This window comes from Rissa tridactyla, chromosome 7, assembly GCF_028500815.1.
Source record: "Rissa tridactyla isolate bRisTri1 chromosome 7, bRisTri1.patW.cur.20221130, whole genome shotgun sequence".
Lineage (NCBI taxonomy): Eukaryota > Metazoa > Chordata > Aves > Charadriiformes > Laridae > Rissa > Rissa tridactyla.
Window position 1 is genome coordinate 44,678,464 of NC_071472.1, and position 22,961 is coordinate 44,701,424.

General features: G+C 56.6%; 3 protein-coding genes across 3 annotated transcripts in view; 2 read left to right on the top strand and 1 right to left on the bottom strand.

Moving 5' to 3' along the window:
- HIP1 (huntingtin interacting protein 1) overlaps positions 1 to 1,232 on the bottom strand; it is a 51,428-nt gene extending 50,196 nt beyond the window's left edge. Inside the window, exon 1 of the mRNA XM_054207704.1 lies at positions 1,061 to 1,232. Within this exon, the coding sequence (XP_054063679.1) occupies positions 1,061 to 1,177 (117 nt within the window). The 5' untranslated portion in view covers positions 1,178 to 1,232. The remainder of the gene's footprint in view (positions 1 to 1,060) is intronic.
- A 10,204-nt stretch (positions 1,233 to 11,436) lies between these two features.
- LOC128912260 (C-C motif chemokine 4 homolog) lies at positions 11,437 to 12,951 on the top strand. Its single transcript, XM_054207712.1, has 3 exons — positions 11,437 to 11,649; positions 11,929 to 12,043; positions 12,611 to 12,951. Exons 1-3 carry the CDS (start codon positions 11,577 to 11,579, stop codon positions 12,708 to 12,710), a joined length of 288 nt encoding a protein of 95 aa, XP_054063687.1. The 5' UTR covers positions 11,437 to 11,576; the 3' UTR covers positions 12,711 to 12,951.
- A 542-nt stretch (positions 12,952 to 13,493) lies between these two features.
- LOC128912258 (E3 ubiquitin-protein ligase TRIM39-like) lies at positions 13,494 to 19,002 on the top strand. Its single transcript, XM_054207708.1, has 6 exons — positions 13,494 to 14,162; positions 14,793 to 14,888; positions 16,529 to 16,759; positions 16,897 to 16,919; positions 17,432 to 17,544; positions 18,100 to 19,002. Exons 1-6 carry the CDS (start codon positions 13,725 to 13,727, stop codon positions 18,669 to 18,671), a joined length of 1,473 nt encoding a protein of 490 aa, XP_054063683.1. The 5' UTR covers positions 13,494 to 13,724; the 3' UTR covers positions 18,672 to 19,002.
- Positions 19,003 to 22,961: the final 3,959 nt, after the last annotated feature.

Below are 22,961 nucleotides of genomic sequence, written 5' to 3' on the forward strand. Positions count from 1 at the left end.
CTTCTCCTGCCTCAGTTTCCCTTGGCAGGTCAGGACGGCACCGCTTGGCCTTCCCTTTCCATCCCTGTCCCCAGCTCCTCTTCCCTTCCCCATGGCTTGTCCGGGCATCTCCCCAGCTGCTTCCAAGCATGTCTCTTCCTCAGTTCACCAGCTTTTTACCCCACAGCACCCCTGCTGCCCTCCCCAGCTCTGCTGCCACCTTCCCCTCTGCGCAGGACATCGAGCCGTCACTGAAACACAGGTGAAGGGCGGAAAGGCCCCATCCGCACACTGGATGCTGCTGGGGAGCAAATGGTGTCCGCTTTTCACCGCGTTGGTGCCTCTTCCCAAAATCCTCCCACAGGGACAGCCCCGTGCCCTGCTTGGTGTCCCCGAGCGCACGGGAGGTCTCTGGGGGAGCACCCGAGGGGGTGACCGTCCCCGTGTCCCCTCCAGCCCACGGGGCAGAGGCTGCCCTGTCCTGAGGGCGCCTCTGTGGAGAGGGTGCAAGATGGTGCCCGTGGCAGAGGGCCCTGGCTGGGGCTCGGAGGCCGTACCACGCCAGCAACCCAAGCCGGCCCGTAAGTGGTCCCTGTGGGGCTGGGTTTGTCCCCGGCCTGCAGCCAAGGCCAGGGCTGAGGGCCCAGCTGGAATGGCAGGCTGAGGGCCCAGGCCCCCGGGTGCCATCACACCCCGCTGTCCCCAGGGCCCCGGGTGCCGCCACGCCCCGCTGTCCCCAGGGGACACCCACCAGGCTCCTCCATCAGGCTTGGCCACAGCTGGGGCCCAGGCCCGAGGGGTCCCACCATGACGACCCCCGCCCGCGGGGCGGAGCTACGCCGAGGGGCGGAGCCAGCCCCGCCCCGCCCCCTTACCCCCCCCGGCGGGGCAGCCCCGCCCACTGGAGCCTGCCCAGCTCACCTGGGCCGGCCGCCCCCACTCACGTAAGCCCCGCCCAAGCTGGCCAGCCCTGCCCGGCTGAACCAACTCCCGCTACCCGGCGGGCCCCTCCCCGACAAGCCCCTCCCCCCGATGGGCCCCGCCCCACCCGGCGGCATCACCTGCCGGTCCCGCCCCGTACCTGGGCACGCTCGAAGCTCTCCCGCTCCGCCTCCGGGCCGCCGCCGCCCGCCCGCCGACTGAGCACCTTGGGCAGCGGGTTGGACACCTGCTTCATGGAGCTGCTCACGCGGTCCATGGCCTCGCCGCTCCCGCCGCCGCCCCGGCCCCGCCGCGCCCTCGCCACCGCTCCTCTCCGGCGCCGCCGCTGGCCGGATCCCGCGCCATTGGCCCGCCCGCCCGCCACTCACGCGCGGGCACGCCCCACCGGCACCGCCTCCCCCGGCGGCTCCGCCCGCCGCCCCCGCCCCCTCGCTCTCGTTGGCCGCCCGCGCTGCCACTCGGGAGGAGCCCCCGGGAAGGCCGGCCCCCCGCCAAGCTCACTGGTCTGTCGGGCCGTCACTCTATGCCAGCTCCCGCCCACCCGCGGGAGTCCCGCCCTCTGCCCCGCCTTTGGGTCCCGCCCTCCTTAGCTCCGCCCACCTCGGCGCTCTGGTCACGCCTCCCTGCCGTCGCGCTCTGCTAATTGGTCGCCGCGCCTGCCGTTCACAGCCGGCCGCCCCGCGCCGCGCCGCGCCCGTGTGCCGCGGGGCGCCCCCTGGCGGGGATGGGCGGGGCCGCTGGGGGCCGGGGCTGCAGCGGGGGCTCGGGGTGGTCGGCGAGACCCGGGCCGGCCACGGGGCTGAGCGACCCCCCCGGGGCTCGGGTGACCCGGTGCCGAAGGGTGCTCCGCGCCGGCCCGGGCGGACAGGCCCGGGGGTCCCGCAGGCCTGGGCGTGCGGCCTGCACGGATCCCGCGGCGCTGAGGCCCTGTCCCGGCCCCGCGGCTCGGCCCAAACCATACACAGGGCAGCAGGGAGGCATGCGGCCCTGCCGGCTGCAGGTCTCCGTCCCCTCCCCTCCCCTCCAGCCTCCGCCCCAGGCCCGCTGCGCGGCGGCTGGGCCGAGCTCCGCTCCCCGTATCCTGCTGAGCAGCGTTTGTCAGGCTTCGCTCGGATCATGGGATGGATTCGGGGCTTCCCAGCCCTGCTTGGAGCCAGGGGAGAAGGTGCCAGCGTGGAGAGGGCGACGGCGGCCTGTGGGGAGGGTGTGTGTGCTGTGTCCTTTGTGTCATCCAGGCGGGTGAGGAGCTGTGGAGAGGTGGCTGAGAGAGCTGAGGAGGCAGCCGCAGGCACGAGTGGCCGAGCAGAGCGAGGAGGATAGGTCATTTCTCTGGTAGCATCCGCAGAGGGGCAAAAAAATGGTTACAGATGTCTGAAAAACAAGGAAAAAGAAGTGGGAGAAGGTTTTCACGTCCCCTGAACAGCTGGCGGATTGATGGCTGAGATGCTGTTTTGCATAACCTGATCCGGGCTCATGTCACTGGTCCCTTCACTTGTCAGAGACTTTGCCCTCCCTCAACCGGCACATTGCTGGACTGCGACCGGCTCCCGTGGATTTGACCAGGAATCCCATCCCACTCTGGCGGTGAATTTCGTACTGGGTCCTTTGACAGAACTTGAACGTTTCTGCAAAATTCAGACACATCAGTATTTTTGCAAAGAGACTGAAATCGCACTAAGACTGCTGCCCTGGTGAGTCCCCAGCGATGGCAAAGGGGGCTGTGCTGGGTCGTGCTAGCTGGGTTCCTGTATCCTTAAAACCAAGTCACACAAAATCTGTGTCTTTGCTTCAGGTGGGGAGTAGCTGTGCAAAACCATCCTGTCTGCCACTGCTAGGGGTGATGGCGCAATCTGGGAACAACTCTTTAGGATGTGGGATGTCAGGAGATCTTGTGCAAGCAATTCTCCCTGCATAACTCACTTTTGTGGCTTATTTTTCAGCTGAAACAATTGCCACACAGGCACTCTCCTGTCACGGCCTGGTGGGATGTGTGAACAGGCTGTTTGTGTGATAGTCCTTACCCATCTCGCTGCCTTGGATATCAGATTCACAGCTGCTGGGAAATGGCCTACACCGTGTGCAGCAAGGCCATCTCCTCCCACCCCAGCTTGTCTCGACTCCCTGTCTGCCTTCTCTCTAATGTACTTTCTGGAAACCTGCCTCCTTCCTTGGGGCTGGTCCCAGAGGAGGCGTAATGGGTTTAATTCAGCCACTATTGCAACGAGGTGATTAATAATTGAAGAAATGAAGTAATTGCCAAATAGAGATAGAAGAAAGAAAGAACAGAGGAGGGCATTCGACAAAGGACAGCAAGGTCCTTGTGACCTGCCTACCTCTCCCACCCCTCCGCCTGGCTAAAAGCATCCTGCTCCTGCATGACCTCTCCAGCGTGCAGGCCTGGGGCTGGCAGGGCTGACCCCAAGGTGAGGGACCACGGGGCTTGTATTATCTGCTGCCTCTTACTGAAGAGCGGAGTTACATCCTCTTCTGCCACGGACAGGGCTGAGTGCCCATTTTGGGACCTGGGCTGGACAACTGGGAGACTCCTGCCTGGGCGGGAGCAGAGGAGAGCGCTGGATGCGGGCCAGAACAGGCTGTTTCTGCCAGCTGCTCCTGTCTCCTCCAAGACAGGGGGTGTAACAGGGTGGAACTAGGATCCTGGCCATGGGCAGCTAGTCAGACCACCCTGGGCTGGCCCAATGTGCCCAGGGGCTCTGCTGGATTGTGCTGTGGGGCTCTGGCCCAGGATCGGCTGCTCTGCAGGGATTTGGGAGGCTCCTTCTGGTGGGACCGTGTGCTTAATTTTCTGGCTGCTCTGTAGGGTCTGGGGGGGCTGCTTTCTGGTGGGAGAGGGTGCCTTGCTTTTAGGCAGGTTGAGAGATGCTCTGGAAGTGGGGAACGCACACTGTGTGGGGTCTGTTCCTCTGCCTAAGGTTCCATGGGGAGATGATGGGGAAGGGCTGGTGTGCAGGGCAGAGGAAAGGTGGGTTAGGCACCCCTTCTCTCACCCAGCAGGTCCTTTTCAGAAGCCATGGCTGGGTTTCATCTGCTTGATTGTTCTGTGCTCCTCTCACTTCTGTCCAAGAGGCTGGACTGCAGCCTGGAGGCAAAGGGTGATGGGAGAGCCTGTCATAGGGGTGTCTGGCCTGTACAGAGACAGAAACTGCCTTCTCCAGTGCCACTCACCCCAGTGCAGCCACTTTCTGTGATGGGAGACCTTGGGCTTGGGCTGTGGAGCACAGTCACCCTACTTGCTTTCAGTAGCTACCTGGGTTGTCTGCACCCCAGTATCTTCTGCAGGATGGAGACCACAGGGCTGGCATCCCCTGGGACATGGAGAGACAGTGGTGTGTCCCCTCTCTTCTTCCCTTCGGGCAGCCTAGTGCTCCGCAGGATGTGACACTCATCAAGCGCTGTCTCAGGCTGGGCAGGGAGGACTGGAGCTGGTCCTTCCCCCTGTTGCGGGGCTCCATAGGGCAGCCTCCCTTTGCTACTCACATGCTCCAAGGCTCCTGCCCCTGATAGCCCTGCTCCCTCTCTGCCAGGACATTTCTTCTCTTGGTCTCAACCCAAAGGACCTGCAAGCAAAGGGGAAGAAGAAGTGTCAGGAGAGGGGCCAGAGGGGCTGCAGGGGCTGTGGGCTCTGACTGGCGCTGAGGGATGCTCTTTTCCCAGGGGCTGGGAGCTGGAGACTCCCTCTCCAACTCCCCTCCCCAGCCAGACCCGGGAGAGTCCCGGGGGCTGCTGCAACACTCCTCACCCTCCCATGGCCTGGCCCAGGCTCAGGAGAGCACAAATCCCCCTTGTTTCAGCGAGAAAATAGAGGCACAGAGAGCGCCACAGTCCTTCTCTGTTATCCAGCTGGCTGCACCAGAGCAGGTGGGCACAGGGCTCTCTGCAAAGATCCCGCACTCTTCCCTGCCGGAGGTGAGCTCCCAAATGGACCCCCTTCAGTCACCCCTTTAGGCACCCCAAGGCACAATCTCATGAGCTGTCCCTGGAGGGCACATCTTCTGGAAAGCCACGCAGCGGGAGGGCAGTGGCCGTGACAAGTCTTCCACCAATGCAATCCTGTCAACCTGGTGACAGGGCTATTTGCTCAGACCCTGGGACAAAAACATCTTAGGAGCCAAAATGGGGCCCTCACCTCTGTCGTTGACAAGATCTCCTGCTTGCCCAGTTTTTATGAGGAGGGATGTAACCACCTGGTGTGTTCTTTGCAATAAAGCTTCAGCAACTGCCTGCACTTGACCAAGAATCCAAAAACAAAGCTGAGCATGGTTTCCAGCTGGATCTACAGGAGAGGACCCTAACCCAACCTTGGGGTTGGGTTCTGCCGGGGGGCTGCCTAGGTGAGAAACTTGCTCCGGAGCAAGGCCTGGAGGTGGGAAGTGTTTGCCATCTGCTGGAGAGCTTCCCCATTGCAGGGGCAGCAGGTCCAGCTGGAGCATTGCACCGAGCCCAACACACGACCCTGGGGGTGACCACCTCGCGCTGGCTGCTTGTGGCAGGAGCAGGTGGTGGGAAAGGCTGGCCTCCCCCAAGGTTGCACATCGCAAGCTTGCTTTGCCTCTGTGTTATGAGACAGCCTTTGGCTGCCAGAACGTGATCACCGAGGAAAGGTTTTCTGTGTATGACTTGGCGTGTGTAGGAGAAGAGCATGGGTAGGGAATGATGCAGGAAGGCATGGGCTGTAGACGTGGAGATGCAGTCTATGCCTGTCTTCCCTTTATGATATGAGCATAACCCAACGTTCACTAAGTGCTCTTGTGGAGCATTGTCTTTGTTTTCTAGAGTCCTGAAATCCTGCGGTCTGGCTTGCAGGCGTCACACGTACCTCCAGCTGAAGACAACAGGAGGCAGACTTTGCAAGTACAAAGTACTGCGTAATGCCAAGTGCTCAGAAATGTCAGGTCCTGGGTGTCTCAAACCCAACAACCAACTGTTTTTCTCTTAGTTTCTCTGAACCTCAGCTGCCGTAGCTAACACAGCCGCGCAGTGCTAGAGCTGCTGGGCAAACCCTGCTCAGCTCCAGGCAGGCTGGTGCTCGGTGCTGAGGGCATCTTCAGGGAAACAAAGGTATATATGCGAGGCTGTAATTTTGCAAAGACAGCCAGCATCTGTCCTTGGAAGTGCTGCCACATTTCTGTGAGGGCCACATCCTGACACGGCAGCTGGCCACCTCCCGCTCTTCAGGCTCTTGGTCCAAAAAGTCCCACCTAAACATGAGGAGGAACTTCTTTACTTTGAGGGTGGCAGAGCCCTGGCACAGGCTGCCCAGAGAGGTGGTGGAGTCTCCATCTCTGGAGACATTCCAAACCCACCTGGATGCGATCCTGTGCCACCTGCTCTGGGTGACCCTGCTCTGGCAGGGGGTTGGAGGAGATGATCTCCAGAGGTCCCTTCCAACCCTATGATTCTATGATTCTATGAAAAGTGAGGCTTTTCCAGGCACCCCAAATTTGTCTTGGAAAATTGCACAAACTGCAGCAATATATTTCTGCCTTGCTGTGTGCTTAGAAACTGCTGGTGTCTTTCTGCTGACATTTACCAAAAATATTCATCTGGAGGCATGTCCTGATATATAAATTTCAGTCCAGGGATTTCAATGCAGTTTCACAAGCTGCTCTATAGATCTTACAGTCCTGCAGGACCAGTTGTCCTGGGGACTCAAATATGAACAGTCCCAGAGGATGTAGATGAAGGGTCCATCTGCCCCAGCCTTAATACCTTCAGACGTAGCCTCAGCAGACCCCTTGAAGAGAAAGGCAAATACTTGTGCTGCCTCCCTCGAGTGCACTCCCAGCCTCCGATCATTCTCATTTCACAAATCTTCTCAAGCTTATTGCTTTGAAATCCAAGCCCTGACTCAGACACATGGAAATTTCCTTGCGATCACCATGTCCCTTGGCAAGGAGCTCCTCGTATGAAGAGCTGCTTCCTTCTGTTCATTTTGAACCTAGCTCTTGCCAGCTCCATTTGATGGTCCATGGTTCTTGCTCTGGGAGAGACAGTGAATAATCGCTATTTGTTTCTCTTTCTAGGCCACTCATCATTTTTCAGACTTCAATTATTTCCCCCCTGGCAAGGTTCCCTTTCCCATGCTGGAAAGTCTCGATCCCTCTGGAAAATACCTCTTCTCCTCTGAGATCTTGCTTGACATTCTCGGAGCCCCACCACCCTGTGGTCGGTGGCTGCCTCCAGTCATTCTGTTTCCAGTTGATTTGCTCCCAGTTAAAACCAGAGTTTCCCACATTAGCCATCTGGCAGCTCCCAGGGGCACTGTGATACTGTGATCCCCCAGACGCGACTCCAACCTAAGAGTCGGTGTGGTGGAGCAGGCTGCCTTCAGGGCTAAGAAAAGACTTCCTCCTGCATCCCAAATCTGTTCTGGTGATGGATCCAAAGATACCATGTGTGGTTTCTATTGAAAGCTGAAACACGCCATAAGGCAGAGGTTTTACAGATTCCATAAATAGCTACTATTTAGGATATATGACATGGAGGAGGTTTTAGAAATCAAAATATTTAGAGATTTGCATTATTTGTCTTGGCAGGAAGGAGCAGCCAAGACTGAAATACAAAATCTTCCTTCAAGGAGGGAACAGAGTTGAGGAAAACAGTGAATAGGGGGAACAACAGAGGTGTCAAAACCTCCAAGAATTCCTTTTGCGATGAATGGAAGCAGGAAACACAGCCTGGTATATCTGAAAGGAGAGAGAATTCATTGAAAATGTCTAGGTACATTTATATTCCTGATAGAAAATATTGATTTTTCAGACTTAATCTTGACATTTCCATCAAGACCATATTTGAATATTGCAAGAACATCCAGAATATTCAGCTAAAAGCAGCTCCAAGGTGGGCTGTGTTGGTGTGAGCTGCATCAGCGAGGACGTCTCCAGCTCATTCCCCAGCCTGTTCTCCTCCTCTCAGTTTTATTCTAGTCCCTGTGCGGAGATGTGTAACAGGAACATTAAGATTGGTCTGAACGGGGAATGTGTACAAATGTTGGGTCTGAATGCGCTGGTAGAAATGGCAGAAGCAGGGGAATGAAAGCGGTAGATGTTGGTGGCGCCTAGGTTAGCAGGTCATCATGGTCCTCTCGTCTCATCTCAATCTGATCTCAGTCTCATCCCTCCATGTGGTTTCCCAGTCTGCTGCTTGGTTGGATCTGTCTCCAAGCCTGTTTCTTGCACCCCCAGCCTCAATCTGCCATCTGTTGCCTCAGGCAGGGGTGTCAGTCTTGGTCTGTTGTCTTGGGCACATCAAACTGTCATGTCTCTTCTCTCAGGCAGCATGTCCGTGGCCAGCCCTGTGGGGACAGGGGCATGCAAGAGGTCCTGCATGGTCCCGGCAGCTCCTGCCCATACACCCTGCTCCCTGCCCAGGAGCCCAGCTTCGCCTACAACTTCCCCAGCACCCCTGAGCAGCAACTGGGGAAAAAGGGTGCCAAGAGCTCCCGGAGGTGGGGGAAGTGTGGGTGCAGGGTGAGGCGAGTTGCTTGTGGGTAGGCTGGAGGTGCAGCAATGGCTGAAATGGGCGTGGGGATGGAGGGGAGCTGCTACGTCTCTGCCCCAGACATCCTGGGAGCACGGATGGACCCACATCACAGGAAGAGTTGGGACGGGAGGGCAGAGGGAGTGCAGACATGCTGTGGATTTGGGATCATGGCTCGGCACACTCCTTCCAGGCTGGGCCTGCTGATGCTGGTGCTAACATCTCATGCCAAGTGTGCTGCAGCCTGGCTGGCCCCTTCCTGGGAGCTCCTCGGGACAGCCACTGTCCCCAGGCCCCCTGCTAGATTAAGGTCGGTGCTTCAGGCAAGATGAGCAACTCCTGATGGCTCAAGGGATGGACCAGCAGCAGGCTGACATCTTCCTAGCCCCGCTCTCTTCTGTGTGGTGTAGGGGCGAGTGGATCCATCCCAGGCCATTGGTGGTGGGACCTCATGCCCCTGGAGGTGCGAGGTTTCATCCTAGTGTCTGAATGGGCTCTGGAGCACAGGACAAGGGGGATTATAGGGCAGGCAGGATCCCAGGTGAATCCAGAGTTCCTCCGTTGCTCAGAGTGGGGTATACTGTGAGTCCTCTGCCACAGGCAAGTAAAACCTCAGCCTTGATTTGAGATGTCTTGATTCCCTCTCGCTTGGGGAGTTTAATCCCTCTGTATGATCTGGGGTGGCAGCGCTGCCATCAATGGGGAGAGAGAGGTGCAGGGAAGCGAATGGCTGTGTCGGAGCCTTCACTGCTTCAAAGGCAAAGCTGGAGACTGAGCTATGACAGCAGCCGAGGAACCGTGGGCTGCATGGGGGCTGCCTTCTTGCTATGTGATGGAGATGCCGGTCCCTGCTAGGTTCCAAAAGCCCCACTGGCAGCAGGTGCCCTGGGGTCCCAAGGGCTCTGTGGGTGATTCCCCCGGCTGCCCACTCTCCAGGATTGTGCAGCTCCCTGCCTCCGCAGCAGCAAAGCACCCACATGTGCTCTCACCCTGGCTCAGTTTTGCTCCTGCTTGGTAACAGAGTGTTTTGGTGAAACAAAAGGCTCTGTGTAAAACAAGTCCTGCAATGCCACTTAGCCCACGCTTTCTAACAAGTCTGGCTCAGTTTTTCAAAGACTTCAGCCTACTGAGACGTGGTGATGGTGTACATCATGCCCTGGCACACTCGGGAGCCCCAGGCCTGGAATCACCTCTCCTTCAGTCGGAGCAGGGAATCTCCTCATTTCATAGAATCATAGAATCATGGAACCATAGGGTTGGAAGGGACCTCTGGAGATCATCTACTCCAATCCCCCTGCCAGAGCAGGGTCACCCAGAGCAGGTGGCACAGGAACGCCTCCAGGCGGGGTTGGAATGTCTCCAGAGACGGAGACTCCACCACCTCTCTGGGCAGCCTGTGCCAGGGCTCTGCCACCCTCACAGCAAAGAAGTTCCTCCTCATGTTTAGGTGGAACTTCCTATGCTCAAGTTTGTGCCCATTACCTCTTGTCCTGTCACTGGGCACCACTGAGAAGAGCCTGGCCCCATCCTCCTGACACCCACCCTTTCAGTATTTATAAGTGTTGATAAGACCCCCCCTCAGCCGTCTTTTTTCCAGACTGAAGAGACCCAAATCCCTCAGCCTTTCTCCATAAGAGATGTGTTCCAGTCCCCTAATCATCTTGGTAGCCCTTTGCTGTCCCCTCCTCAGCAGTTCCCTGTCCCTCTTGAATCAGGGAGCCCAGAACTGGACCCAGCACTCCAGGTGCAGCCTCCCCAGGGCAGGGCAGAGCAGAGGGGGAGGATGACCTCCCTCGACCTGCTGGCCACACTCTTCTTGATGCAAGAAGTTCCCTTCTAGTTCCTCCTCTGGGTTCCTACAAGGCCACCGCTTTGGGCACTGGTTTCTATTTTGTAATCCTCCTCCATGGAGGAGCTAGATCCCTTTCTTCACTGGACCATCATGAACGGCAGCCTGCCCATGTGGCTTTCCCACTGTGGCTGTGGTTGTCCGGCACCTGGACACGTTCATGAGCACCATGAATACCTTGCTCTTCCCCCGCTCTCCTGAGGCTTCACACACAAGCCTTTGCCTGGAAGTCAGCAGAGCCCTTCTGTAGGGATGCAGCATTTCCAACAGGAACTGGAGTCACTGCCAGCACGGCGATACCATTCCTGTCCCAAACAACATGAGCTAAACCAGCAAATCTCTTCTGTGTGTGTCTGTGGCTGCTGGGACGATGACAAAGCAGTGTCAAGAGGGTGTTGATTCTATGCTGCTGGAACCAAATAATTATCTAAGGCAAGTCTGCTGTTCCAACACGGTCATGAACTTCTAAAGCTCTTTGTAAGCATTGCTGGCCAATTCTCGTGTCCATGGCTATTTTATCTGTCACTGGTATTAGTGAAACTGCAACGTAGCGACAGAACCAGTTTCCTAACGACTCACTGCAAGTGATGGTCAAGGACAGAAGGGGAGCCCAGACCTGGAGTGGCACCATGCTTGGTGTACCCTCTGCTCTGCATGCTTAGATACTGGTGGCCTTCTGGGTCCCATGGAAAAAGCCCCCATCTGATTGGGGCAGTGCTGCAGCGGGGCAGGGCTCGGATGCCGTGCGCCTCGCCGGCCCGCTGAGGGGGGAGGGCTGCCTGGCTCACGGACCCTCCCTGCTCCAGTGGCTGTGGGAGAAGTGAATTGTCCCCAGTTTGTCTGCGATGCAGATATTTTAGGAAACACGAGTGTGTGGCAGCCACGGTCGTTCTCCAAGCCATTTGCCATCATGTGACTTCTAGGCAAGAGGTCCATCTAATGATCTTCTGAATCGTTACTTCTAGGTTCTCTAAAGAGCCTTCGGTCAGGGGAAAGGAAGAGAGAGGTCATATCCTGTTGTCTTGTTATTTCATGGTATCCCATCATTATATAATATGCCGCATCAGGGCACTGTTGTCATCAGGGCTCTGGGCACTTCCCTCCACAGGACTGCGCGGCACCCTTGACACAGCACTTCTTCCATTGTGTCATGGCTTTCAGCAATGTTTCCGGCGTGTTTCCGTCCTCGCTCACTGTCTCCCTCTATAAAGCGGGCTGAACCCAGGGATCCCACGTCAGGCACAGCTGGGGGCACTCTGCAGCAGTCTAGCCTGCCTCCTACAATTTATCTCCACCCAACAGGAGCATGAAGACCTCCACAGCAGCCCTTGCTGTACTTTTTGTGGCTGTCCTCTGCTACCAGGTCTCCTCTTCTCCATGTGAGTCCAAGCTCTCCTCTCCGAGGATCTCTCCCTTTCTTTCTGCCGTATAAGGTTTAGTAACGCTTGGCAACTCTTCCTTCCAAGCATCTGCTGCGGGAAAGGAGAGGCATGTCTTGCTACTCCTTGGCTTCCTGAGGGAAGGGTGGCTGTGGTGGGAATCCATGGTGGGAGCAGCATCTCCTCCAGTGGCGACCTTCTGATCTTCTGACCCTGCTTCTCTCCCCACTGACACTTTTCCTGGTCTGGTTTAATCAAAAAACTTAACTTCTCTTCCAGTTGCCATCAACTTTTCTGGACCCTGCTGCATCCAATACAGGACCAAAGCGTTTCCCTTGAGCCGCATTATGATGTATGAGCACACGGGCAGCCACTGCCCCCAGCCAGCTGTGATGTGAGTAGATCTCTTGCCCAAATCCTTGGGGGCTCTGCTCCACTGAAGGGTGGCAGCACCAGGAAACCCCACATCACACCGCATCCTGGCAAGGCAATACACCAGGCTGGACTCGCCTGTGTTAGGAGAACAGCCTGGAAACATCTCAGAGGCCAATCCCACATCCCAGGCAGCCAGTTTCTGGAACTCCTTATTAGGTTTGAGCCAAAAGATCTTCTGCTGGTCACCCCCCTCCTCCCCAAATAGTGGGACCCAGGCAGGACGGTGTCCCAGTCAGGGCAGGTGTGCTGGGGACAAAGTGGCTTAAGCAGCAGAGAGCAGGACAGCTGTAATGACATTAAGCCAATCCCACACCCTGTATTTCCCTGGGGCTGTTCTGCAGCTATAGAGGTTTGGTCGGGTTCACCAGTGGCAAGGAACAGGTGGTTTTCTCCTCTCCTCTCCTCTCCTCTCCTCTCCTCTCCTCTCCTCTCCTCTCCTCTCCTCTCCTCTCCTCTCCTCTCCTCTCCTCTCCTCTCCTCCTCTCCTTCTCCTCTCCTCCTCTGTTAACTGAATTTCCTTCTGCAGATTTACCACAGTCAAAGGCAACAAGGTCTGTGGCAAACCTGATGAAAAGTGGGTCCAGGACGTCGTGAATGCCCAGAAGGACAAGGCAGGCAGTGGATGAGCAATGCCCTGCTCCCTCCAAGCATCACCTCTGCAAGGACCTGCTCTCATGGGCATCTCCGAGACACATCCCTCTTTTCGTATTGCCTGTGAATTTGGCAGACTATTTAATGCAGTGTTTTTCTCTTTTATTTAAGTTTATGCAAATGCAATTTTAATTTATTTGGCATTTTCGGTGAAACTTTTAATTCTAATTTGTACTGGTTGTGTTGATGTTATTTTGTGTAATAAAAAGGAGCAAAACCTGCAGCTTCTCCCACTGGCTCTAGGGATGCCTCTTGGAGGCTGTGGTGGGCAGGGCAGCCAAGAGGGGTCCGGTGGCTGGGAGGGGTCCAGCTGCCCCCAGCCCCTCTGTGCTGCACGTCCCCAGCGCGGCAGAGCGTTGTGGATCCTGCTGGCTCCCGGCGGGGCTCTGGGCAGCTGCCTGCACCTCCCACCCTGTGCCCGCACATAGCCCTGCCCTGGTCGATGCCCAAGCTTGCGGCTCTTTGCAGTGGGTGGGTGGGTCTCGTGGGGGGATGTCCCGGGGTGAGCGGTGGCATGGCGAGGCATGGGGGTCACCAAGCTCGCCCGGCGCCTTTGGGCAGCGGGTGAGCAATGCCGGGGCTGCCGCTGCAACAGGGGACTGCTCGGCTCAGCACACACCAGAAAGCAAACACCGTCTCCTCTGACATCCCAGTGCTCGGGGTTATCTTCGGGCCCGTATTATTTCTGGCACTTCCTAATTAGTCCTGTGCTCCCGGCAGGGTTTTTCTTTCACTTCAACCTGCCGGGATAGCGGAAGGCCCAGCCTTTGGGGCTGGCGGCGGCTGTCCCAGCTGGCGCCACGCTCCTCCCCCAGCCAGCACGGAAGCTCCCACGGCCGGCGCGGCACGGCGGCGAGGCCGGTATCTCCTCCAGGCTCTCGTGGGGCTGCTGGCATTGCCTCACCACGAGGCCACCGCAGCCGTGCCTGCCTGCCAGCCTACCTTTGACCCCAGGGGAAGGACTGCCCAGCTGGCCAGCAGCGGCCACCATGGCGCTCACGGGTGCCCTGGAGCGGCTGCAGGAGGAGGCCATCTGCCCCATCTGCCTGGAGTACATGAGCGAGCCTGTCAGCATCGACTGCGGGCACAACTTCTGCGGGGGCTGCATTGCCAAGCACTGCCAGGAGAAGGGTCTCTGGGGCGATGGGCCCTTCTCCTGCCCGCAGTGCCGGGCCTCCTGCCACCGCAGCGGCTTCCGACCCAACCGGCAGCTGGCCAACATTGTGGAGAGCATCCGGCAGCTAGGGCTGCGGGGCGGCCCGGGGATGGAGCTGGGGCCGGGGACCCCGCTATGCGCCCAGCATGATGAGCGCCTCAAGCTCTTCTGCGAGGAGGAGGAGGAGGCCATCTGCGTGGTGTGCCGGGAGTCCCTGCACCACCGCTCCCACACCGTCTACCCCATTGAGGAGGCTGCGCAGGTGTACAAGGTAGGGGAGGTTGGGCTCCGGGGGTCCCTGTCCTGCCCCGATGCACCCTGGACACGCCAGCACCGGGGAGATCGGCCACCGGGATCCCACTGCACCTCTCCCAGTAGCCCTGGGAAAACAGAGGAGGGGGTGGCAGCGATGGTGGCACCCACCCAGCTTCTCTCATCACAGGGATGAGGCCAGACGCGCTGTTTCCAAGGTTGCAGAGGCACCCAGGGTCACCCCTGCCCACCCGGGTTCATGGAGCCAGCCGGGCGCCCTGCTGCTCCGTCACCCCCCCGCAGAAGGGGGGCGGTGGGTCCTGCTCTGGGGACGTGTCACCTTGGTGGAGGGGTGCACCATGTCCCAGCCATGCTCCTGACTGCACACTGCCAGCCGCCCCTGTGCTGCCGGGAGCACTCACTGTGTTCTCCAAAACCTAAACAGTGAGAAAAATACGGGGAAAAGCCAAGGAGTGCGGACAGGGTTAATGCTGCGAGCGGAGTGAAGAGCACAGCTGCTGGGTTTGGGTGCCAGGGCTGGCACCGCCTGGCGCCGCCGGGTCACCGTCCCCTGGCTGCCACGGCAGAGGGGGCCCGGCCGAACTGCGGCACTGCTGGGGCGAGCTGAGCCCGTTTCTTCTCTTTTCAGGTCAAACTCCAGAAATCCCTGGAGCATCTTTCGAAGGAAGTGGAGGAGGCGAAGAAGCGTGAGTCAGCGGAAAGAATGAAAACCCAGGAGTGCAAGGCAGGTGCCTGGCTTAATTCTTAAAGAACGAGCTTTCAGAGATATCAGCAATTATGATCCTGTCTGGGGCTGTGGATTTTGCATCGTCCTCAGGGTGGGACACGTCCCCATGTCCTGCGGTTGTATGGAGACTGGTGCTGGAAACCAGCTCAGTGACGGTGTGCGGCTCTATAAAAAAGATTAAAAAGGTTCACAAAGAAACACTTTGCAAAGAGCAGCACACCAGCTCCACTGAAACCGCGGGGGCTTGTGTGCCGGCTAAACAAATAGACACTGGGTATTTTATATTAGCCTTTTGTTTTACAATGTGTGCTTGAGGTACAAGCCAGGTGTGAGCAATAGGTCACAGCCATAGGAACTAGAAGTGTTTCTATTGAAAAAAACCAAAGAGCTGAATTACTGCACCTCTGCCCGACTCCAGGCAGTCCCAGGGAGGTATGGCGCCAGCAAAACAACTGCATTTCACGTCCCTCCGGGGTGGAAACTGGAAAGTAAAAGTAACTGCAGGAAAGGAAACGAAACTGCCGGACTGAGTTATCCAGCCCCGAGTTAGAGTTGATGATTAATCAGCTTTGGCAGGGAAAACAGGTTTCTCCGGACTCCCCTAGTTATTTGCTCTGCTCCCCTGCCTGCCTGCCGCCGCTCGGCCAAGCGGGTGGCAAGTTTTTGGGGCGTCCCTGCGTGCCCGCCATCCCTCTCGGGCTGGGATGGGGCCGGGGACGGAGGTTGTGAAAGAGCCACATCACTGTCTCCCCCTCACCTGAGTCAGGGCTCTGAGATCATGGCTCAGCTGCTGCCGGCTTCCTCCCGGCCCGGCGGCTGGTTAAGCTTTTTTAGTAAAAAGGAAAAAATGTCCCTTGCGAGCAATGAGGAGGAAGTGGTAGTGACCGTCCTGGCTTATCAAGCCTTTGTGACTCAGGTCCAAGAAATCATGTGCTTGGACAGAAAAATATTGCGTTTCAGTTTCCTTTAGTTTATCTTCTGAGTTTTGAGGTTTTGTGGTCCTGGCTAACTGCAGCGTGTTTCCCTGGTGCTTCAGGTTTCGAGCAAAGTGACAATTTTTAGGGCTCAGGCAAAAAACCCTAAAGCACTGGCAGGCCCTGCCTGTTGCTGGCTGTAGTGAAAGCTCTCAGACACCCGGGGAGTCCTCCTCAGTTCCCCCTTTCCATCCCTCCTCAGCCCCAGGGATTCTTCCACCTCTTTCCCATTGCCGGGGGTTTTTCCGCACACGGAGCATTTCCTCCAGGCTGCTTAAGGAAATTCAGGTTAGCCTGAATCTCGCTGGAGGGATGAGTTGTACCACATCTAATAAAAACCTACCCCGACACCTGATGGCATCTCCTTGCAGACCAGCAGCCCCCCTGCACGAGGCATCATTAGACATCTGAGGTCCAGCTGAGCAGAAATGCTCCGGGACAAAGTCCCACTGCTGGTAAACTGAGGATGTCGAGTGGGACCTCAGGCCAGGTGAAAGCATGGCAGTTAGCCTCTGGCTGCTTTTTTAAATAAATGCACTTATCAAAAAAATGCGGTGGTTTCCCAGAGCCTGGTGCCAGGCGTGGATGCCGGCGCATCCGGCTCTGTCTCAGCTGCCTGGCTAATGCTGCCTCTCCTCACCCCATGTATCTTCTTATTGCCAGGAGGCAGTGAAGAAGAAGCGGGAGAGGATTGTGAGCGAGTTCGGGAAGTTGCATCGGCTGCTGGCTGATGAGGAGAAGCTGCTGCTCCAGAAGCTGGAGGAGGAGGAGAAGCAGATTCTGCTGATGATCAATGAAAACCTGGCGAAGCTGGTGGAGCAGAAGTCCTTGCTCGAGGAGCTCATCCTGGAGATAAAGGAGAAGACCCAGCAGCCGGCAGACAGGCTGCTCAAGGTCAGGCTGTGCCACCAGCCCCACTGACTCGGCCCCGATGCCATTGCCATTTGGCCAGGTGGCTGGGGACAGGCTGGCTGGTGGGTGCAAGGCACTAGAACCCCACACCCAGAATGGTTTTTCTCTTCTCCTTCTAGGACATGAAAAGCATCTTGAGCAGGTAGGTACCCATGCTTGTTCCTCCAACCGTCCTGGCTGCCTCCAGGCTCTGCGATGTTCGTGTCTGCTCCATGCCAGCCACCCCCTGTCCTCTTTGCCCAGCATCTGGTCTGGTCCTCCCTGAGGCTGACAAAGGAAGGACTGAGACCAGAGGTGGCTGGAGAAGAGACTCCATCCTCTTCTTCCAGGGCCCCAGAGCCAAGGTCTTCCCTCCCTGGCCTTGTGGTGTGTGAGATGCGTCCCCTCTGAAGGGACATGCTGCCTGGCTGGCCTTGCTCCTTCCTTCCTTCCCAGGGACTGGCACTGCCGCTACCCTCACCGTTTAGCTCTGATCCCATCGGGGTTGCCAATAAGCAAGCAGTTATCCCTAGTGCTCTTCACAGCTGAAGAGCTTGAGGGAGGAGATGCATCTGTGCAGCCAACAGAAAGGCGTTAACTGCCCCCCGCCCCCGGCAGCAGACTGGCCGTACTGTGGGCTCTGGATACAGCCCATGGGCATCGCTCTCCTTTCAGGTCCGAGGGGGTAAAGCTCCAGTCCCCCAAGGCTGTGTCTGTGACCCTGAAGGAAAACTACAGCATCCCTGAGCGCTGCCTGGGCATGAGGGACATGCTGAAGAAGTTCAAAGGTAAAAGGGGGCTGTTTTCATGCCAGCTCCTGGTGCATTTGGACTCTGGTCCACTCCGCCATGCCCTGGGGCACAGGAAGGTGTTTCCAATAAGCTTTGTCCAGCTGGTCCCAGTTTGTGTCCTGATGAGTTCAGGCTGGTTTCATGGTGTGGAGACCTTCCTCATTCTGGTCTTGGGGGGTTTGTGAGCTGACCCTGAAGCCTAGGAGGTCACTCAGGAGTTTCAGCCCCTGTGTTGCCCACGAACTCATGCTTTCAGTGCCGGCTGTTTCTGAAGCTGTGCCAGGGGCTGTGGAGCTGCCCTCATTCTGTTTCTACTCTGCAGCCAGAAGCCAAATGTTTTGATGTGGTTTATGGTTAGTATGGTTTTCTGTGTTGCACTTCCCCACTGCCAGGCAGCGCTGGAAGCTGTGCAAAACCATGGGCGTGAGCAAATAAATGTGGGAGGTGGGAAGATCTGGAAAAGCCCAGCATCCAGGTCGCAGGCACCCGCTCCTGTCTGTGCCTGCAGACCCCTGAAGCCTTGTCTGTCCTTCCATCCCTCTCTCGCTCCAGTGGACGTGACTCTGGACCCTGAGACGGCGCACCCTGAGCTCACCCTGTCCGAGGACCGCAAGAGCGTGCGGTATGGGAGTAAGAAGCTGATTCTGTCCCTCTTCGACAACGCCAAGAGGTTCAGCACTGCTCCGGTGGTGCTGGGGAGTCAGGTCTTCTTCTCGGGCCGCTCTTACTGGGAGGTGCAGGTGGGAGACAAGCCCGAGTGGGGCTTGGGGCTGTGCAGGGAGTCTGCCAGCCGGAAAGGCAACATTCTTTTCTCCCCAAACAACGGCTACTGGGTGCTACGGCTGCAAAACGGGGGCAACTATGAGGCCCTCACCTTGCCCGTCTCCCCTCTGACCATGAGCGTGAGACCCCGGCGCATTGGGATCTTCTTGGACTACGAGGCAGGAGAAATCTCCTTTTACAACGTGACCGACCGCTCCCACATTTACACCTTCACCGACAAGTTTTTGGGGAACCTCCGTCCTCTCTTCTTCCTGGGTGCCTTTTTGGGGGGCAGAAATGCAGAGCCCTTGGTGATCTCCTGGGTCAGGGACACGCAGGGGTCCGGGTGCATCATCCTGTGACAGCGGCTGCCCTGGCTTCTCACCGGCGGGCAGAGACCTGAGAGCCCGACCAGCTCCTCCCGTGAGCGGGGCAGCTCCGGGGAAATGGCTGTGTGCCTTGGTGAGTGTCATGGCAGGTTCCTGTGTGCTCCAGGCTGCTGGTGGTGACTGCCAAGAGTGACACCCACCCCATGCCACATCCGTGCTGGGAAGGGCGCTTTGCAGAGGGGACATGCCATAATGGGGACAGGGGAGCCCCCTGATGCCCATCTCATGGGCTGCTGGAGAAGGGTGGGCACCCAGCCTGCTTTGTAGTGCTGATTTTGATGTGATTTGTGCTGAAACAAGGCAATAAAGGGTTGATTTGGGGAGCCTTGTGCTGTTAGCAGTGTGGTTTTGTGGTGCGTCCATCCCTGCTTGTGAGCCCCAGCTAATACCCAACATTTCAGAGGGCAAAGGGTGCTGCTGGACCTGGTTCTCTCTGGCCCAGAGAGGGTCCTTGAGAGATGCCGCTGTGGCACCAGTGGGACACCGCAGCAAGCTGGGCACCCGCCAGGCAGGGATTTGGTAGTTGGCCACGCTACTGCCCTGGGGTGAGGGCAAGGGGACATCTGCATGGGTGTGGGTGCTGCCCTGCCTGGTGGCTCCTGGGTTGCTCTCTCTTGTCTCCTGGAAGGGAGATCACATCCAGTTTGGTAGGTTCTCCTCCACCTCCCCTCACGAGCCCCGTGGGTGGGAAATCCTCAAGTGTCAGAAGCCTGTGCGTTGCACACGCTAGGGCAGGGGCACTTTGGGGGATGCAAAACCCAGGGAAAGAAAAATAACTCAGCCCCTGCTGATGCATCCAAAGGTGACCTTTGGTTTCTCCCTCCCCTGGGAGATCCCTGGAAGGGCTGTACTGCTGCCCCAGCCTCTTGCCTCAAGCAGTCTGCTGGAGGAAAAACTCTCAGAACCTTAAGATCAGCTTCAGCATCAGCCAGTCCTACTCATCTAAACCAAAGCGCCTGTGGCTCACGGGGCCAGGAGGCAGGAGACACTGCCCCGGTGGCAGACGGGGCAGAGGCGATGCCAGTAGCCATGGACTGCCAGCTGGAGCAGCTGCGGAGCATGCCCTTCAGAGAAAAATAATGAAGCCACTTAATTTAAAAATCAATTCAGTTCAAATAACATGAGATTTGATAAAGCACAGTCTTAAATGCTCAGCACAGTTTCTCTGTGGGTGTCCTGAATGGTCCTTTAGGAGTCTCCTTGTGAAAAATGACATTGGACCTGAGATAGCAGTTGTTCTTGTCTGAGTTTCATTGAGTTTTGGGGAGTCCCACCCTCCACCCTTCAGCTGCAGGCTCTTTATTTTGGAGGCTACACGGCAGAGACAAGAGGCCACTAGAAGAGCCCAGTCCCAGCTTTGTCATGTCCCAGGAAGCAGAAGGGCAATGGGTCTCGGTGGGCTCTGCAGCTCGTTGACCTCCATGGAGATCTTACAGAAGGAGTTTACAGAGTCTGAGAAGATAAAAAAGGACATGAACTTTGAAGTCTTGGCAGAGGGCTGGAAGCAGAGGCAGTTGGGGGGGGGAGCGATGAGGACAGCCAGGGAAACCTGTTGTGCAGGGTGACAGTTGGGAAGGGACCAAGCTAAATGTCACTGAGCCAGGGGCAGGAGGAGGTGGTGGGATGGAAACTCTCCAGAAAGCAAGAGCAATCTGGCCACGGCAAAGTGACAACTGACTGGCACTCGCTATTGCGCCAGGGGACGACGAGCAGGAGGAAGCGCAACAGTTCGGAGATCTTGCAAAGAGGGGGAAGAAATGAATGAGCAGGAAGGATGTGAACTCACCCCGATGCAGCACCCAAAGCGTTCCTAGAAATCATTCATCTGCCTCTCCCGGGAAGGAGAGTAAGGGTTGAAGGCATGAGGTAACTCTGAATATGTTATAAAATTTTCCATCTGGTGGACCCCCCACATCACCTGCAACTAAGAAACTGCTCGGGGCAGACACCATTCTGCTCTGAGATGCCCAGACTGGTTGGCAATGGGCAGCTAGAGAAAAGCCAGGAGCCCTGGGACTTGGCTTTTAGAGCTCCTGATGGCTTAAAGCTAAAGCTGCTCCTAAAGCTATTTGCGAGCAGGTTTTCTGTTTAAGTCATGACAAGTCAAGCTTGCCTCTGTCCTGGGTGGAAATGCATTTATTGCCTGGCTCTGGCCTCCATGCAGGTCCTGCCCAGCAAGGACCAGGTCCTGCTCGGACCACCCTCTCCAGCCACGAGGGACAGCTGCATGGCACAGCACAGTCCCACCTGAGCATCTCCCTGAAAGTGCTCCTGCTCCCCAGCTCCAAGCAAGCTGGTGACCCTCACACGGCATTGTAAGGTTATTTATTACCAGAAGGATTGACCTGTATGTGCCAGGCTAATCACAGGCACACCATTTCCATTTGATGTACGTATGCTGAAGGAAGATGGGCATATACCTATGCCCATACATATATTTTGGAGGAACATTTTGGGTTGAGACAGTCTCTTTCTGTGGTGCGTCCCAGGACAGATCTGCTCAAGGTGTCTGGTTTTATTGAAGGCAGCAATCCCTTGGGATACCACATCTGGCAGAAAAAACACAGGTCGGGTGATCCCGGGCAGCATCAAAAGCAGCATGGCCAGCAGATCCAGAGAGGTGATTCTCCCCCTCTGCTCTGCTCTGGTGAGACCCCACCTGGAGCTCTGTGTCCAGCTCTGGAGCCCTCAGCACAAGAAGGACACGGACCTGTTGGAGCAGGGCCAGAGGAGGCCACGAAGATGATCCGAGGACTGGAGTACCTCTGCTGTGAGGACAGGTTGAGAGAGTTGGGGGTGTTCAGCCTGGAGAAGAGAAGGCTCCGGGGAGACCTTAGAGCCCCTTCCAGTACCCTTCCAGCCCAAGAAAGCTGGGGAGGGGCTGTTTGCAAGGGCATGGAGCCATAGGACAAGGGGCAATGGTTTAAACTAGAGCAGGGCAGGTTTAGAGGAGACATGAGGAAGAAGTTCTTTACACTGAGGGTGGTGAGACACTGGCCCAGGTTGCCCAGAGAGGCGGTGGAGGCCCCATCCCTGGAGACATTCAAGGCCAGGCTGGATGAGGCTCTGAGCAACCTGATCTAGTTGAAAATGTCCTTGCTGACTGCAGGGGAGTTGGACTAGATGGCCTTTAGAGGTCCCTTCCAACCCAACACATTCTATGACTGTATGATTGTATGATTGTATGATTCTATGATCAGGGAGCTGTTTTTCTGAGCAATCAGTAGATTAATGACGCATTTTTAAGCTTCATCTACTGTGGCATTTTGGTCACCCAGAGGTGCTGACTGTGTCCCCTGTTAAGATCCTCCACGGCAAAGGTTACAGACCTGCAGCTTTAGAAATGTGTTTTCTCAACCAACGTTTACATCTTTCTTTCTCTTCTAGTGTATTGGAAAGTACTTCATCATCATAGGGGGATGTGAGTAGTTGTCTGCATCTTTCTAAGAACTGAGCAGAAATGTTCTTTGGGTCTTCATTGCCACTTCTGCATTCTGTTGGCCATTATGGGGAAGGTAGTAGCCAGGCACTGTTTCTTTTACATGCCTTTTTTTTGGGTGCCAACCCTCCAGAAGAGACATGGTCCCCCATCTCGGTGTCTCTGGGAAGAGCGGTTTCAGGTTTTCGACTGAGCTTCCCCTTCCTGTGTTGAGGTGGGTCCCCAATCCTGGGATGCTGAGGAAGGCAAATGGTTGGCACTTTGGAGCACATGGGTGCTTTGCCTTCAGGATGTCTAATTCCTCTCTGAAAAAGTGGAGATATAAAAGCTGTCAGACCATGAACCCTGATTGCCATCAATCCAATCTCCATCACAGCAGAGCCCACCTCCTCCTCCTGTTCAATGCCGGATTCCGACCTCCAACTGGCTGTCGTTATACCTCAAAATGCCTACAGACACACCAGGGTGACAGAAACAACAAATGCATAGAATGTGCATGTATATTATAAAAATGATGTTATTCTTATCATAGCAATGATTTTATTTTTGTTCACAGCTAGACTTTCCCAGTGTTTTCATTAAAAATATTTACTTCATACATACTTTTGCACAAAATATTGACACTCTGGTTTCAGGATGAGTCTCTCTCTTAGTAGTTTACAAATTCTGAAACCCTTGACACCATTGCTCTTGTCTTGGTCTGAATCCAGAGGAAACCCCCTGCAAGCCACCCTCTTGCGTCCCAGCCTCCCCTTCCTCTTCATCTGCTGCCTCCAGCTTCGTACCCTCTTCCCCGTCTCCGGTGGGTGCGCCCGGAGCACCCC

What these genes read in the sequence shown, in the direction of transcription:
- LOC128912260 (XM_054207712.1), top strand. Translation starts at nt 11,577, where the DNA reads ATGAAGACCTCCACAGCAGCCCTTGCTGTACTTTTTGTGGCTGTCCTC. An exon ending in CCAGGTCTCCTCTTCTCCAT is followed by an intron (nt 11,650 to 11,928) that starts GTGAGTCCAAGC and finishes CTTCTCTTCCAG; the next exon opens with TTGCCATCAACTTTTCTGGA. An exon ending in TGCCCCCAGCCAGCTGTGAT is followed by an intron (nt 12,044 to 12,610) that starts GTGAGTAGATCT and finishes TTCCTTCTGCAG; the next exon opens with ATTTACCACAGTCAAAGGCA.
- LOC128912258 (XM_054207708.1), top strand. Translation starts at nt 13,725, where the DNA reads ATGGCGCTCACGGGTGCCCTGGAGCGGCTGCAGGAGGAGGCCATCTGC. An exon ending in AGGCTGCGCAGGTGTACAAG is followed by an intron (nt 14,163 to 14,792) that starts GTAGGGGAGGTT and finishes TTCTCTTTTCAG; the next exon opens with GTCAAACTCCAGAAATCCCT. An exon ending in CGGCAGACAGGCTGCTCAAG is followed by an intron (nt 16,760 to 16,896) that starts GTCAGGCTGTGC and finishes TTCTCCTTCTAG; the next exon opens with GACATGAAAAGCATCTTGAG.